This window comes from Microcebus murinus, chromosome 2 (genome assembly GCF_040939455.1).
Source record: "Microcebus murinus isolate Inina chromosome 2, M.murinus_Inina_mat1.0, whole genome shotgun sequence".
In the NCBI taxonomy this organism is placed as follows: domain Eukaryota; kingdom Metazoa; phylum Chordata; class Mammalia; order Primates; family Cheirogaleidae; genus Microcebus; species Microcebus murinus.
The window spans coordinates 102,581,559-102,597,925 of NC_134105.1; the positions used below are offsets into that span (position 1 = coordinate 102,581,559).

The 16,367-nt window shown below is 56.7% G+C and overlaps 1 protein-coding gene across 2 annotated transcripts; it reads right to left on the reverse strand.

The window, feature by feature from the left end:
- Nucleotides 1-677: 677 nt before the first annotated feature.
- DENND4B (DENN domain containing 4B) lies at nt 678-15,522 on the reverse strand. 2 transcript variants are annotated; one of them, XM_012791224.2, is made up of 28 exons: nt 15,128-15,522; nt 12,873-13,212; nt 12,019-12,271; nt 11,698-11,767; nt 11,329-11,498; nt 11,011-11,255; nt 10,522-10,588; nt 10,368-10,426; nt 10,050-10,194; nt 9,593-9,768; nt 9,362-9,462; nt 8,792-9,007; nt 8,092-8,237; nt 7,629-7,768; nt 7,421-7,547; nt 6,811-7,017; nt 6,328-6,456; nt 5,105-5,294; nt 4,683-4,850; nt 4,045-4,433; nt 3,753-3,875; nt 3,418-3,587; nt 3,200-3,335; nt 2,763-2,999; nt 2,115-2,232; nt 1,861-2,026; nt 1,708-1,772; nt 678-1,611 (listed from the first exon to the last, which is right to left on the reverse strand). In XM_012791224.2, exons 2-28 carry the CDS (start codon nt 13,187-13,189, stop codon nt 1,466-1,468), a joined length of 4,476 nt encoding a protein of 1,491 aa, XP_012646678.1. In that variant the 5' UTR covers nt 13,190-13,212; nt 15,128-15,522; the 3' UTR covers nt 678-1,465. The 2 variants fall into 2 exon arrangements, with proteins under 2 accessions (XP_012646678.1, XP_012646677.1); XM_012791223.3 differs by lacking the exon at nt 15,128-15,522 and adding an exon at nt 14,003-15,060.
- Between the last annotated feature and the right edge of the window lie 845 nt (nt 15,523-16,367).

The window sequence follows — 16,367 nt, forward strand, 5'->3', positions numbered from 1 at the left end:
GGCATTTCTGTTTTGATGGCTAATTCTCTTTGGTAATTGGTTTTGCAGCTCTGTTAGGAGTTGTTTCCTGTGTTTATTTCATTATACAGAACTCAGAGTGGGCCAAAGGGATTAGAAAAATGATGCTTGTCTTCCTGATGTCCAGATGCAGTGAGCCCCTTAATCTTTGCCCCTGTCTTCCTGGTGCTGTCCCCAGGCTGAGACCCTGGTTGGAGGAGTACTGCCTGCAGCTTGAGCAATGGGGCCTAGGATGATGGCCAGGGCCCAGGATGCATGAGGGCCGCCAACACCAACTCCTGGGGAAAGAGTTATCATCCCTGTGGAGGTACTAGAGAAGTTCGGGGGGAGGGGGAATAGAGGAGAGGAAATAAGGCAGAGATGAGCTCAGGGCCCCCAAAGAATGGAGTCTTTGTGTGGGGTACAGATGAGGGACAAGGGGGTGATTGTGTGGGAGGGCCGGAAGTGCCACACAGACTGGCACCACCATAGCCAGCATCAGATTCACTCTTCTCCTGCTCCAAGAACTCCCTGTGCCTCAAGTGGCCAGTACCAGACATGGTCAGGGAAAGCAGGGTATGCCTGAAGCCTGCAAAGGATGGAAAGGATTGTGTGCAGTCAGGGGAAAATAAGAGGTATCCTCCACCATTATCCCAGACCCAGGGAACAGGAGGCAGAAGGAAAAAGACAGAAGCAGCTTTTACTATATTTACATCCAACAAAAATTGGCAGGGAACAATCCTTATTGCACAGGTCAGGGCCTGGGTGGGTGAGGCATTCCCCAAGGTGGAGTGGACAAGGATTAGGACTGGAGGGGGCACCAGTTCTTCCTAAGAGGAGCTTGGGACCCCTCTAGCTCCCAGTGCCTGACTTTCAAGGAGCTACAAATCATTGGACCATGGTGCCCCATTTCCCTTTTCTTCCTTACTCTCCATAAGAACCTCCTAAGCAAGGGGGCCATGGCTCCAGAATAAATAACTTAAACTATAAACACTAAGGTAGAAAGGCATGGAGAGCCTGGGGCTCCTTCAGCAATGCCAGGGAAGAGGGACCATCATTGGTGGGGAATGACATCCCTCCTTCCCATTGAGGGCAAAGGCTCAGTAGCTCTGTATCTTTCCAGTTGTTTTTTAAAACAAAAACTTCTAAAATGACCAGGGCAGTGTAGATCTGTGGGTACCCTGGAGGGGAGCTCCTGGTATAGGACAAGGGAGGATCAGCTGTACCAACTCCCCCAGGCCTCCCCTATCATCAGCGTGAGTAAATTGGGCAGGGTGGAGATAGGGGAATGGTGACGTTTGGTAACAGTAGGTCCTTCTTCCTGCTGCCCCTGCTTGGAGCCTTTGACTGGGCAGGCTTCCCAGCCTGTTCCCAACTCTTCTTTGAAGGGAATAGGGAAGCAGTTTATCTCTAGAATCCTTCTTCCTCACCTCCCCAACCGAGGCTGGAGAGAGAAGCTTGAGGGTCTCTAGCATTCTGGAGGTGCTCCAAAACATTTTCGGCAGTCAATGGCCTTGGGAGTGGGCATCTGTGCCCGCCGCTGCCTCAGCTCCTCCTTGCCCATGCTGCTGGCCAGCTTGTTAAAGGCGGTCTTGTACTTCTTATCGAAGGCCACTAGAGAAGACGGTGGAAGTCAATGCATTAGGACCCCTGCCTCCCACATCTGGCCCTAGGTCCCTAAATTCCGCAGCACCCTGCCTGCTCCCTCACCTATGTCCACGTGGTCCTTGCCCAGAGCAGCCATTGTCAGGAATAAGATCTCACGGTAGATGCCCCTGTAGTGGAGGCAGAAGGGTATGAGTGAGAGAAAAGGAATGCAGAGCCCTGGACAGGCCAGGGACCACCCAGATGGGAGCATCATACCTCTGCAGGTGCAGGCCAGTGGGAGGGGGCCCTAGAGTTTCCAGCAGGAGCCCCACAGCCTTATGCACTTCATTGAGTCCAACATGGCGCAGCACTGACTCCAACAAAGCCAAACTAAGGGACGCAGGTACTGGGCCTGGCCATACCACCCGCTGAGGGATTTGGCCTGGAAGAAAGAAGGAAGGTCGCCAGGATCACTGAGCCCTCTGGGCATGGGACCCCTCCCCCAACCCTAGACCAAATACCAGACTCACTGTGGACCCTCCAGAGCACATAGAGAGGTGGGCAGCTATTGGGGTCAGGGGTCAATACATCCCACAGCAGTCGTACCTGCACAGATGCTGGATCAGGGGTTAGCCAAGGAGATGGGGCCTGGGGGAGCCAAGATAGGGGAGATGGTTAGGCTCATGGAATGGGAGGAAGAGGATAAGAAATGGACAGGCAATGTCCAAAGACACAGAGGGACATTACAGGACATAGCCAAAGAGAAGAGGGAAAGAACTCTCATCCCCGACAAGAATGCACGCTCTTGAGAGCAAGGACTATGTTTTGTAATCTGCTACATCCCTAGTTCCTAAAAACTGTGTCTAGGATCTAAAAAGTGCTCAATAAATATTGATGGAATGTAAAGACAAATATTAATGAATCATTTTCTAGGTACTAGGCATTACACAAAGTGTCTAAAAATCAGCCCTGTGAGGTAGATGCTTGTGGCATTTTATGGATGACAAAATTGAGGATCAGAATTGTAAAGTGAAGGGGCCAGGAGTCAAACCAGGTATAACAGAGTCCATACCCTGTGCTGTTTCTACAGCGCCAAGGACACAAAGCACTAAGGGGACAAAGAGCTGAGAGATGTGCGGAAGGCATTTAGGAAGCAGGTACCACACAAGGGCACTGACCTGGGGGAGCGGGGGCCCATCACAGGAGGCCAGCACCAGGCCTGGTAGAATACTGGGCAGGCGCAGCCGTTGGAAATACCACAGAAGGTTCCAGAAGATGATGGGGTGGGCAGCAGGCAGCTCGGGCAATGCCAGCACCTCACTGCCCTCATTCTCTACCAGCGACTCCAGTTCCTTGCGCAGCACCAGGGGGCTCAGGTACGCCCATGCCCCACTTTCAACCCGGCGGGAGGCACCCTGTCACACACAAAGGGGAAAGGCAGTAGAGGGCATGTACCATGGCCCCATCCAATAGCCTTGCCTCCCACTGAGCCACATGTCCAACAGCTTCTGGGATGTCCCTTGCCCTCAAGGCCCCATCTCTCCTTGGCACCCCTCAAGTCCCCACACAGGGCAACACACTCCCATTCCTCATGCCTCTTTGGCCCAGCCCTTACCCCTACGTGCCCATTGCAGAGCTGGGGCTCATCCAGAGCAAGGCAGAGCCTGCGGTCACTGAGCACGGGGCCAGGACCCCCAGGGACAGGAGCATCTTTGCTGCCACTGGCACCAGCAGGGGCGGGGCTGGGGGCACTGCAGGGGGATAGCAGGATGGGTCAGCTCTAGGACCTCCACCTCCCTGTCCCACCCGCAGTACTTGCCCTGCTTTGGGCACCTGGGCCGGGAATCAAGGGTCTGGACACTGAGCAGGGGCACAAAGGGGCAGGCGCAGAAGGGGCAGGTTGTGTTGAGGTTAGAGTCATCAGGTGCCCAGCCAGCCATGATTTCCTCATCATACACCAGCGAATCACAGGCACGGCACAGGGAGCAGCTGGACAGCAGAATCTGCAGGCAGGGAGACCCCAGGAAGTAGGCCATCTGAACTCTGGCACTCTGGAGTCCATGTTCCTTCCCCAGCCCCTCCCACCTCCCTCCCAGCCCTGCCTTTGACGGAGTGACTGTGTAGTGTGTGTGTGTTCAAGCACGTGTATTGGGAGGAGTGATCCTTACTTCCAGGGAAGGTGACTGGAAGGATCCAGGGGTGTCACTGAGGCGCTCTGAGGAACGGCGAAGGCTCAGGCTGCTGAGAGAAGATTCCGAGAGGTCCCACTCACTGCCCAGAGAGGCCGAGCTCTGCCATTACATGGAAAAGCATAGTCAGCCAACCTCAAGCTCCTCCACCTAGGGTGCTTGTTTCAACTACCCCTCAGGGGGGCCCATTTTGGGGCATTCTCCCGGTTAGCAGCTCCTCCCAGGACTCCCGATGATGCTAAGGCATCTGGACCCTCCACTAGCTGGCTACCTCAGAAGCAGTGGATCCAGGGCGCTCCCGGGGACGCAGAAGGCTGTCCATGGGGCTGCGGCGGGCTGGGGGCGGCAGGTCAGGGGGCAGCTCAGGTGGGGGAATGCGGGAGGCAAGAGAGCGCCGAGAAGGAGTGAGCAGTTGTTGGAGGCGGGCGCCCAGCCCTCGTCGGGGAGTGCCTGCCTCATCCTGACGCCCACCAGCCTTGGGCCCCCGCCCACTTAGCCCTTCTAGGGCCTCAGTGGACTGGGCACTCAGGGCCAAGCCTGAGCCCCCTGGGCTGCCTCCAGATGCTGGCTCCTCCCCGGTCAGGCTTAGGTCTGAGAGACTTCCATCGTGCCAGGGCACAGGTGATTCCCGGGGTTCTAGGACCCCCAAGGCCTCTATCACTGCAGGAGAGAAAAGAATCAAGGAAGATGTAGCCCAGCCCCTCCCCCAGCTACCCCTTTCCAGAATAAACACAATTCCTGGATACACAAACTCTGGCACCACAACCCCTACCATGAGAACATTCTGGGCAAGCTACCCTCAGAGTCTACAATACATACTACCACAGAGGGCCACCCCTCCACCCTGGCTCTTACTGGCAAGTGGTTAGGAAAGCTGCCTGCGGGTGGGGATCAGACCAGGGCACTCACTGTGGGCCACACCAGCCTCTACAGTGGGCTGTGCCCCTCGGGCACTGCCCAGGCTGCCACTCTTCACCAGGCGCCCAGTGGGTGAGGCTGGGTCCCGCAGACTTTGCCCAGCCCAAGTTGTCTGGCGCTGAAGGGGGCGGCTGGGAGAGGGGCGCTCCAGATAGGATTCTGTAAAAGACAGAGAAGGGGTTTAGGGGCAGCCAGATGGAAACCCAGACCCCTATTCCAAAGCAGAGCTTGGATGGACCTGGGTTTGCAGGATTCCCCCCAGGCAGAACTTTATCCCTTGTGTTACCAGCCAAGTGTAGTTTGTCAATCCCCAAAACCCAATGGCAACCACTAGGCCAGCCCCAGCTCTCCATACCTCTCCCTGCTAAGCCTGGCTATTCCATCCTCAAGCCTGTCTCACCAGTCCTACCCACCTGTCTGGGAGCTGCCTGCCTCCTGATGTGCTGATACCTCCTCCTGCTGCTGCCGCTGCTGCTGCTGCTGCTGCTGCCGTTCTCTCAAGGGCTGGCGGAACTGAGCAGCCCCCAGGACCACATTCCGAAGCTTAGCCCAGCGCAGGCGCCCACCTGGTGTGCCAGACGGCCACTTGCTTTCCAGCACAGCCTAACAAGCACAGTGCCAATCAGGATGGTCTACTTCTGCACCCTGACCCCAGCTGATGCCCACTTCCTGTCCTGGAGCCCCAGGAACCACCTTCCCCTCCAGACATCCTGGCTAGGACTATCCTGCCAAAGGCTCAGCCAGGAACAAGAGCCCAAAGAGGTAGCTGGCAGTAGCTGCCTCCAAAGGGGCCTAAGAGAAGCCAGAAGCAATGAAGAAAATTTGTATCCAGAATCTTCTACTTATAAATTATATGGATTTGAAGAAATTATTTCATTTTTTTGGTTATTAGTTTCATCATCAAAAAAACAGGAGGGAAGCCAAGTGTGGTGGCTCATGCCTGCGGTCCCAGCTACTAGGAAGCTGAGATGGGAGGAATGCCTGCACCTAGCAGTTCAAGGCTATAGTGAGCTATGACCGTGCCACTGCACTCCAGCTTGGGGGACAGAGCAAGACCCTGTCTCTCTCCCTGCCCCCGAAAAAGGAGGCCGTTTAGGATCATGGTTAAGAGCCTGAGTTCAGGAGACATGAGTATGCCTGTGCTCATATTCTAACTTCCTAACTATTCACTATGGGATCTTGGACAGTTACTAATGTCCTGTGACTTCATTTCATCTATAAGATGGGGATAATAATTATTCTGCCTGATAGGGCTGTTATGAAGATAAAATGATTTAAAATGTATAATATACTGTATCTGAAAACTAACTCTCTTGCTAGGTAAAATACATTAAAAAAAAAGAAAAGAAAATTAAAATGTATAATATATTTGGAACAGTGCCTAACATATTGGCTAAAACTATTAGCTATAAACAGGCCAGTTATGAGTGAGAATCAAAGGAGCCAAATATGAGAAAATTGTAGATGCTAAGGCACCATAGGAGCACAGTGGATGACAATGGTTATAGGGCCTAGTTGAATTGTACAGGCCCAATCTCCGAGGACTGAGGAGAGCAACAGGTGTTAAGGAGCAGCATCCTCCCCATACACACCCCGGCACAGGCTGCCATCCCACCCCTCACCCCAAATCAGGTACCTTGTTGTAGTAGCCATAAGTGATGGTGTTGGGCACGATGCCTGCCTGCCGCATCTCCAGCATGACACGCACAGACAGCACAGGCTGCCCATAGTGTGAGCAGAGCTGCATCAGCACCCGGTAACACACCTGGGCCAAGAGAGGCACAGGATGACAGGAGTCTCCCAACCAAAATCATCAAGTCTCAGCAAGCACCCTCTTCTAGCCTCCCAATCCTCACAGACTTCACTGGCCCCTGCCAGGTCCTGGGGCTGCCTCAAAGCCACTCGGTCTTCCTGCTGACCCTGTCCCCCTGTAGTCTCCACTGCCATACCCTGAACGTGCTTATGCACTCGGTGCATGTTTATGGAGCATCTGCCCAGCTCTGGGGCTCCCCATCTGCTTTCCCTGGTCTCCACCAAGTTTCTCTGTCACAGCCCCCATGGCCACACAAGCCTCGCTGGGATGGGGGTGGGCGTAGCCACATAGCCCATGGCGGCTTACCTCATCAGGGAGCACCACCTTGCAGCTCTCCATCTGGCGCAGCACGTGGTAGGCCGTGTGCAGTGCCTGCACGCGGGAGGGTGCCGACCGCACATAGGCAGGTAGACACAGGAACCATAGCCCATAACAGTGCCCCAGCAGGCACCGGGCCCACAGCTCAGGCACAGCTGCTGACTTCTGTGCCATCCGCTGTGCAACCTTCATCTCCTAGGTGGGAGAGGGGACACACCAGGATGAGTACAATGCCACAGCAGGTCTTAAAATGGTGTGGGGGAGAGCAGCACCTTCCCTAAGGAAGGGTCTGTGCTCTGAGGAGGCAGGAAGGATACTGTACTCCACAGGCTGCAGCCCTGCCATAAGCATGGGCAGGTGCCAGCCCCTGGATTCCTAGAGCACTCAGAAGATGATGATGGCGATATGACAATGGTGAAGACGATGGTAACAACAGCTAATGTTTATACAGTGGTTTTTATGTGCCAGGCACATTTAAACTTCCTAACAACCTTATGGGGTAAGTACTATTATTTATCCCCATTTTATAGATGAGGAAACTGAAGCAGCAGCCATTGGCCTGAGCCAAGTCCCTTGATGGCGTCCACCCACCAGTTACCTGTTTTGTACGGCGAGGAGCAGGACTGCTGGGGGCGCTACGGGATGGACCCGGCACAGGCAGGGCCCCAGGTTGCTCTTGAAGAGACTCAAACAGCTCAGCCCGTAGCTCTGGGAACCCATCATAGCTGGACGGGTAGGGAGAAGCAACATCACAAGCTGCACTAGACCAGCCTTTGGAGACAAGTGAGGAGGCAAGAGACTCTCACCAGTACTGGGGAGTGGGTTCACTGCCCTCTGGTACCGGAGGCTCCTCAGGAGGCGTGATGAAGACAGTGAGTTCACTTCCCGACAGCTCCTCCAGCTCCACTAAGGGTGTCAACTCAGGCTTCTCCTGCTCTGGGTGGACCTGTGCCAGGATTGTGAATGTTAATACAGTGGGCATGGAACAGGGCCAGGGTGTCCAGGAAGATGGCATCTCCCAGGAAAGCACATCCATATGGAAGGAGCCCTAAAGATGCAGCCTGCAGGGCATGGAATCAGAAAGGGAGGGTAGTAAGCTAGTAAGTATATGAAGTCAGCCATGTATGGCTGCACAGGCTGTGCACTGTATAACTCCAGGGGTGCCATCCCAGTCATGGTTAAGATATAAACAATGGCCCTGGGGCAACAGAGACAACCAGGAGGAGAGCAGAGGCCAGTGGGCACATGGAGAAGGGATAATGCCAATACCTTGTCAACACAAGAGTCAAAGAATTCGAGGGCAGCGTGCCGAGCAGAGCCAAAAGAGCATTCCTCGATGAACTGTGAGAACATCTGTGTGTGCAGCAGCTGAGAGTACAGTTTGTGGCTGGAGCGTTCCCGGGATTTGAGGAAGCCTGAGGGGGATGAGAGTGGGGCATAGGAGGGAGGTTACCAGGGCTTCCCACCCCCACCACAGCCATACCCTTCCTGAACCCCTTCCTGGCTCCCTGCCCACTCAGGACTAAGGTCAGCAAAGCCATCATCTCTTTGCTCCTCTGGTACAACTGCCCCACATATCAAGCTGACCAGTTCAGCTTCCCCAGCATGTGGTCCCACATAATCCCTCCCTTTTGTCTGTCTGTACCCATTGCCTCAGATTGGAGTTTTCTAAGGGCAGGGTCCCTGAATACAGCTTTGCCCATGGGGGCTTCTCTCCACAGGGACCACTGTGTCCACTCCAAGCTGAGAGTTCCCAGAGCGTAGGGCCATAGCTGGTTCATCCTCTTCCCCTTACTCCCTCCAAGACCACCAGAGTGAGCGGGTCAAAGCAGGTGCCCACAAAAACACTTGCTGAGTGAAGGAATAAGCAACTGAGTGGCTCCCAGTTCCCCCTCCTTCCTCATGGAGCCCAGCCCCTGGCCATTTCCTCCCATGATACCACATCCAGGCAAAGACGGGCCCTCTTTACCCTGCAGGAAGAAAAGGTTGTCAACATCACGAGCCCCCTCAGAGGGGGCCTGGGTGAGTGGACGAAGGAAGACCCGGTAGCCCTTGAGCAGACAGGCCATGAAGCGGAGAAAGGCTCCCTGGACTTCCCGCTCCAGCCGGGCCCGGCGGCCACACACTGCCTCGTAGTCTGTCAGCAGGAATTCCAGGGATGCCTCCTCCTCGGGTCCAGTATATGCTGGGGGCCAGCATGGACACAGGGTCAGGGCTGGCTCCCAGGGTGCATGCCTCGACCCTTCACTTCACACAGGCTCTCACCACTGCCAACTCCAGCCTCTGACAGACTTTGCACCAGTAGCAACTGAAACATTACCTTCAGCTAAAGGCTTCTAGCGTCCCCAGTGATAAGCTCAACATTCCCAATGTGTTCAAGAAGACTGCCCCTTGTCTAGCTTCGGCTGGAATTTGAATCCCCCTCACTTTCCACCACATGAAATCCTAAATCCTCTCACCTCCTTGAGGAAGGTCTACCTTCCCACAGGCCTCCCCAAACTGGCAGCCCCCACGCTCCCACCCCACCCAGGCTTCTCACTCTGGTCCAGCTGCTGGTACAGGTTTGTCAGTGTGGCCAACAGAACCTTGTAGGGTCTGCGGGGCAGGGTCCGAGGGGAGAGGAGCTTCTTTTCCTCAGTCCTGCGAGATAAGCATAAGGAGAGGGGTGATGGGGTTCCTCACCTGCCTCCACTTTTTGTCCAAAGCACTCCACACACCAGCCCTTTCACACCCACCTCCCTGCAGCCCCACGTGAGTCTCGGCCTCTTACTGGAAGAGCGTGTTGGTATCAAGATCAACACAGATGACATCAGCAGGCGGGTCATGCAGATCGAAGTAACTGGAGTGGATACCCACAATGAAGGGCACAGGGGCGCTCAGCACGTCTGCCAGCACCAGTGGGCACAGCGGAATGTAGGGGCACTGCCAGTGCAGTGGGAAGATCATCTGAAGCACCAGGGCGTGAGAACCAGTGAGCAGGGGTTTGGGGTGGCAGTAGGGGGCACAGGAGAGGGACATTGGCCTTGGGAAGGTGGTGCCTGCTGAGAGAGGCTGTTAGAGGTAAGCTCCAAAGAAGAGCCCCTGATGGAAGCTGTGTGTCCCTGTAGGCTGTGCGCAGAGAGAAAGGCTGAGGACCTTCCCCAAGGGAAGAGTCAAGGCAGGGATGAGGGTAGCACCAGAAGGAACAGTAGTTCTAGGGCAGGTGGGCTGGGCAGGGTGGCACTCACCGAGACGAGGGCCTCACAGACGCTGGTGAGCAGGTCTGGCCGCAGTGAGTGGACCAGCAGCTTGTGCTCCGTGAGCACAGCCAGTAGTAGCGTGACAGCCAGCTCAGGACCCAGGCTCTGCAGCAGCTGCAGGAAGCTGGCACCACTGTGGGCAATGCCAAGGTAGGGAAAGAGTCACCGGGAGACCCTTCTCCAGACACCAGGCACAGGCACCACCAGGGCCCAGCCTGTATAGGCATCAACAGCTGCACACACCTGCGTGCCACCTACCATGTCCTTGGTCATTAAAGCTCCCCTCCCCCCAACCTGGGCACATACCTGAGGGGCAGGGGTGAGGATACAGGTTGACAGAGGAGCAGGTTGTCATAGGGAGACATCTGGGAGGGCAGAAAGTCCAGACACGGGTCAGGGTGATGGCGGCTAGCCCCTGCAACTCCCCTCCTTCCATCCAGCCCCGCCCTACAGCTCTCACCTGCACTAGGATGCGGGGTCTCTGTGGGGAAGGGAAGGGGACGTTGTGAATGAAATGGGAGATATGCCTGGGGGAGAGAAGGACACAGGTGAAACAGACTCCCCAGTCTGTCCCTGTCCTACCTCAGCCATGCCTTCTCATCTCCATCACCTGTCCTCAAGAACCTATTCCTCCCTGAACCCTGCTTCCAGACCTGTATCAGTCATCAGAAACTCCTTTATATACAGAATGTATGCAAATCAGAAAAGAGATTCCCCTCTGGGCATACACAGCCCCTTGCCAGGACCTAGCTAGCAAGTGTAGGCTGGATTTTAGGCTCCACTCACCCCCTCAGCCAGTGGCATTTCTGCAATGGACAAACTGTACAACCACATACTGCAGCCCTGTCCCCTGCCCCTGTGCCCCCCCCACACATCCTAATCTCTCCCAGTTCTCATGGCCTCCCATCCCTTCCTAACCCTTGCCCAGTGACAGGGAAGCCGTGCTCACGCTTCCAAGGGCAGGCGGTGGGGGCCTGAGACGGAGTAGCGGTAAAGGAAGGTGAGGAAGGCGCGAAAGGCAGGGAAGGCAGGCCAGCGGGACAGCACAGCAATGGCGCGCCGGCTGCGCACGGCTCGGCCCCCCAGTGCCCGGCCCCGCTCCACGGCACTCAGCAGGCCCAGTGCCCGTGCTTGCCGCTCTGACAGCCTGGCCCTCGGGAACGCCTCGTAGAATTGCAGGGCGGCACCATACACCTGGCAGGGGGCAGAGGGGTAGTCAGGCAGGCCCTGCACAGCCCGAACCCCTTACCACATTCCACACACCCACCTTATCACCTGCTGCACCCGTGAGCACAAAGGTGGAGAAGACGGGCACGGGGTACTTGGTCTGGGCAGGCCAGCACTCGATGGTGGCCCCCATGGGCAGGCAGAAGACGGGCACTGACTCAGGTAGCGGGAATGCCTCATTGTCCTCCTCCGGGTAGCGGCCCAGCAACTCTATACCCCCGGCAGAGTGAGGGGTACCCAAAAGGAGGAGGGTCCATCAGACTCCCAGAGAAGGAACCAGGAGATCCCAGAGGAGGGCCAAGTGGCAATGGGGAAGTAATTCTGGGGACACTGAAGGTGCCAGCCAGGAAGCACCAGGGCAGAGGGGCATGGAGGGTCAAAGGGTTGGAGGGACAAAGGGACTACTTACCTGCCTCATATACCAGTGTGTTGGCCTTGGCCAGGCCCACCTTGTAGCACAGGTACACTGCTGGGCCCCACTGCCCCGGAAATGATAAGAGAAAAACAGATACACAGCTAACAAAGGTTTCAGAGGTCCATTTGCTCTCCGCCACCCCTAAATGGCATTTTTGTCTTTATAGATTCCATTAATAACCGTCCCCCAAGGTCAGAGTCACCCATCTGGGCCCATCCCTGCTAAGGGAGGCCTTGGTCCCAGAATGCCCTTTTTGCCCAATGTCTATACCCTTATACCAAGATGGCCCATATCTGAGCTCTTGGCCTCACTCACCATGCCAGGGTTGAGGTTGCGGGGCAACCGGCAGTAAGTATGAGGAGTGCCCTCACCCTTGCTGGGCAGCACCAGGCAGAGGTCAGTGATGCCCAGTGCATGCAGCCCTGCCCCCTCTGCTGCCCGCCGGTAAGTGAGGTAGGTGCGGGGGTGCCCAGGGCCTGGAGGGGCCAGGTTGGCTGAGTGGCTGTAGGGTGTCGTGTCGAGCACTTGGAAGCCAGGCTTGGGATGTTCCTTCCCCTCATACAACACCCTTGGCACAGAGAGCAGAGATGTCAAAAGGTCAGGGTAGAGGAGAAAGACCCCAGTCCTGCCAGACCTGCCTACCTAGTCCCTAAACGTGCCTTGCACTTTCAGCCTTGTCAAACGCCAACATCAGAGCCTACCTCTTCTTGCTGAACTCCACCCTCCAGAATCCTGTGCTCCCTCTCTAGCCCTTGGCTCTTCTTCTTGGTCAATAACACCACATGCCTTCCATGGCTCTCATGCTCATTAATAAACACTAAGAATATACCAGCCACCAGTGATGGACTCTGTGCTAAGTACACCACGTTTATCTCATTTAATCTTCTCAACCGCCCTATATGGGGAGGTATCATCCCCATCTTACAGATGAGGAAACAGGCCTAGAGTGACTCAATAACCTGCCCAAGCTCACAAGCACCAGCACTAGCACATGAACCCAAATCTGTGAGAACACTAAACACATACTTCCCTCCTTCCTCCTCCTTGGCTGCTAATCCACCCTGCTCCCATTACCATTGTCCTTCCCTTGTCCCATACCCCTACCTCTCCCTATCTCACCCAAGTCCCACCCAGCCTCCCCTGGTAACAGCATGGGTAGGGACACCCACCCCAGCTCAACAAGGGGGGGCTTGTCACGGCCCCTGCGGTAGCAGATGACAGGCTGAGTTCCACCCAGGAGTCCAGCACTGAGTTCCAAGGGGTAGCCCCCAGCGGAAGCTTGGATGCAGGTATAGCCCTGGGGCACCTCCTCGCCCAGTGCCCTGGCAATGACGGCTACATCTGTGATGGGCTCAGCTGGCCGGGGAGGGCGCAGGGGCCCACTAGGTTCAGGAATCCACGTTTCCTCAGGAATGGGTGCTCCGTTCCCTGGAAGCCCAGCTACCACGAAGTAATCCACCAGCCGGGGGGGCCGTTCCTCCGCCATGGCCCCCCCCTCACTCACTGCATCTGGAATGGTCAAATGGGAGAGAGATGAAGCAAGGAAGGCTGGGGTTGCCATGGCAACCAGGGTGGGGGGGCCCCCCTCCTTGCTCCCCTACTCTTCCTAGTCCTTCCAAGGAAAGGCAGGATAAGTAGTCAGCCAATCCTGAACTCTCCCGCCTGTGACATCACCAGGCTCTCACAGCCCACCACAGCTCCTTAAAGAGATCAGGTCCCGCCCACTTAGTAGTACCAGACCTCTCCCCAAAGAACCCAAACTCTACACCACACACAGCTAACCTGGGTTCTGACATCATATTGTGCATGTATCCCTTTTAAAGGCCCCTCCCCTCCTCACTCTACACATAGAGTTATAACATCACAGAGATGGCAATCTTTTCTGTAATGGCCTTCGATGACATCATTCAGGCTGGCCATGACATCATACCAATCTTGCAGTCTTTTTAAGGGTTTCTGACCTTCCTACTCTAGTTATGACCTCATAAGAACTTCAGGATCTTGCTAATGTTCTTAAAGAGCCCATTCTTGGTTCTAAAGAGGACCCCACAGGTTTGTGGGAAAGCCCACAAAACCCAAGCTTTAAAGTCTTTTCACCAGACTCAAGTGTCCTTTTTTCTAGCTTAACTCCATCAACCTGGCCAAAACACCAGTGCCCTCCCATCTTTAAAATCCTTAGGTATCTCCAGTTAGGTACAAAGTGGCTGTGGGAGACAGTCCCAGCCATCCAACACCCTCCACCATGGAGCCCAGAGACAGAAACAGGCCCACAAGAGTCCGTCAGTAACTATGTTCTCACCTGCCTCCATGGCCCAACCCCAGGGGGAGTAGGAACCCCAAGGGTCCTGAGGTGCCCCACGGTGCAGAAGCTGGGAAAGAGCCTGGTGGGTGGCTTGCAGCAGGGGCCCGGAGGCTCGAGGGGGGGGGTGCTTCAGAGGGGAAGGGAGGTTACTTCCTGAAACAGTGGAGGGGAAGCCGCAGCTCAGAGGAAGTCAGCCTATGGGTGTGTGTGGTGGCGTTGCGGCGTGGTGGGTGCCAGCACAGCATCATGCCAAGTTGGAATCTCAAACCGAGAGACCCTGAGCAAGGCAGAGGAGGCTCAGCACGGTTCCAGGATGTACCGTCCTACTTACCGCCCACTCTTCCCCAGAGAACAGGGAGTGAGGGAATCTTATGGAGCCAGGTTGGCTCTCCTAACCTGGCCTCTGGACACAGACACAGACACACACACCACGCTCCAACCCCAGCTAAATTTAGCCTTCACGTCTGAGAGGTGAAGCCAGGAGTCAGCGTCAACCTCCTGATTTAACTCTGGGGCACAGCCGTGTCCCTCATCCACTGCAAACAAATGGGAGCCCTATGCCTAAGGCAGCAGGCAGAGGCCATTTGATGGAACTATCTAAGGGGCGATTGGGTAACAGCCATCCGCGGGACCTGTGTACCCAGGCCTCCCTTCATCCAGGCAGGGAAGAGTCTTGCAGAAAACAGCCCTTTCTCCCTGGGGAAGGCAACGGCCACAGGGGGCCACCCTGGGTCCCAACGCCCACATGCCGGGCGATGGGAAGTTCTGGTTGGGGCAAAGGGCGCATGGAGGGAGAGGAGGCTGAGGACCGAGCAGCAGGGCAGAGAGAAGCAGGCGCGCCGGCGGCCGAGGACGTGACGGCAGCAGCGCCGGCCGCCGCGTGACCCGAGGGGGAGGGAGGGGTGCTCTGGCCCCGGCACCCGCGGGACCAGGAGGGGTGCAGGATGCCGGGCACAGCTAGCTAACTCCGGGCTGTGCCCTCCCCTCCACTTTCACTTCCCCAGGAGAGAGGAACCGGAACCAGATGTGCAGCTCTGGAGAACAGCTGGGGACTATCCCCCGCCCCGCCGGCGCTCCCGCCCTTCCTTCCCCGCCCGCCGCCCCGCCCGGTCCAGCCCCTACCTGCCTGCCCCGCGACTCCCCGGCCGGCCGGCCAGCTGGCGGGTGGCTCGGAGGGCGGGCTGGCGGGCCGGCGGGCGGCGGGGCTACCCGGCCCCCGACATGGCGCACCCGACTTGGGCGCCTCTCCTGCCCGGGCGGCGAGTGAAGGAAGAAGAGCCGGCCGAGGGCACCAGGGCGCGGGGCGCCGTGAAGGGAGATCTGGGCGGTCCCAGCGTCCCTGCCGCGCTGCGCCACGCGGGGACTGTGCTGCCGCGCCGCTCACTCGGGCAGCTCAGTCCTCCCAGCTCCCGCGGCGCTGGGGGCCCAGCGCTCCTCCGCGCGCCCCGCTTTCTCACTCCCCCCAACACCCCTCCCGGGCCGCGAGCGCTGCCCCTACCCCCAGCCCCCTTCTCGGCCGCCGGCCGTGACCCTGGCAAGCGCCTGCCCAGCGCCCGGCCGCCTGCAGCGCGACCCCTGGCGGCTGGGAGGGCCCCCTGCACCCAGGCAGCTTCCCAACATTCAGCCGGTGCCGCAGGACACTAACCCCAGGCGGCCCTGAAGTCAGAGGTGGGCTCCCGTCCTGCCTTCGGTCCTACAGTCAGATGTGGTCTGCATTCCTCCGGCAAAGGTAAAGGCCCTGAAGGCCCAGGCTGTGGGGACCCAGGTGGCTCCCCCCACTTCCAGGTTTAGGGCACGTTGCATTCCCTTCGGGCCAGAGCCATAAGCTCTCAGTTCTCTTTTCAGAAAATGACAAGAGCTTTGGAAAGAGGAAGATGAGAGGCCAGGGCTGTAGGCTGTGGAATAGAGTAGTGGCCCTAGGGTAGCTGAGGAGGGGCACTACTCTTCTCACAGTGCAGGGTGGCACAGAGAGCAGAGGCCCAGATGATCAAAGGGCTAGTAGTAACCCAATTCAGAAAGAGGAAACCTCTTCAAAACATGATTGGCATTCAGGGATCTCTTGAATTAAAACTCAAATGAGGCCTGTAATCCTAGCACTCTGGGAGGCAGAGGCGGGTGGATTGCTCGAGGTCAGGAGTTCGAAAACAGCCTGAGCAAGAGCGAGACCCCGTCTCTACTATAAATAGAAAGAAATTAATTGGCCAACTAATATACAGAAAAAAAATTAGCTGGGCATGGTGGCGCATGCCTGTAGTCCCAGCCACTCAGGAGGCTGAGGCAGTAGATTGCTTGAGCCCAGGAGTTTGAGGTTGCTGTGAGCTAGGCTGACGCCATGGCACTCACTCTAGCCTAGGCAACAAAG

Bases quoted from the DNA above. Each gene is read 5' to 3' on its own strand.
- DENND4B (XM_012791223.3), bottom strand. The intron at 5,295-6,327 runs GTACCTGATTTG...TGTGCTTGTTAG, and splicing joins CTTATGGCTACTACAACAAG to GCTGTGCTGGAAAGCAAGTG. The intron at 3,336-3,417 runs GTGCCCAAAGCA...ATCCCCCTGCAG, and splicing joins ACCCTTGATTCCCGGCCCAG to TGCCCCCAGCCCCGCCCCTG.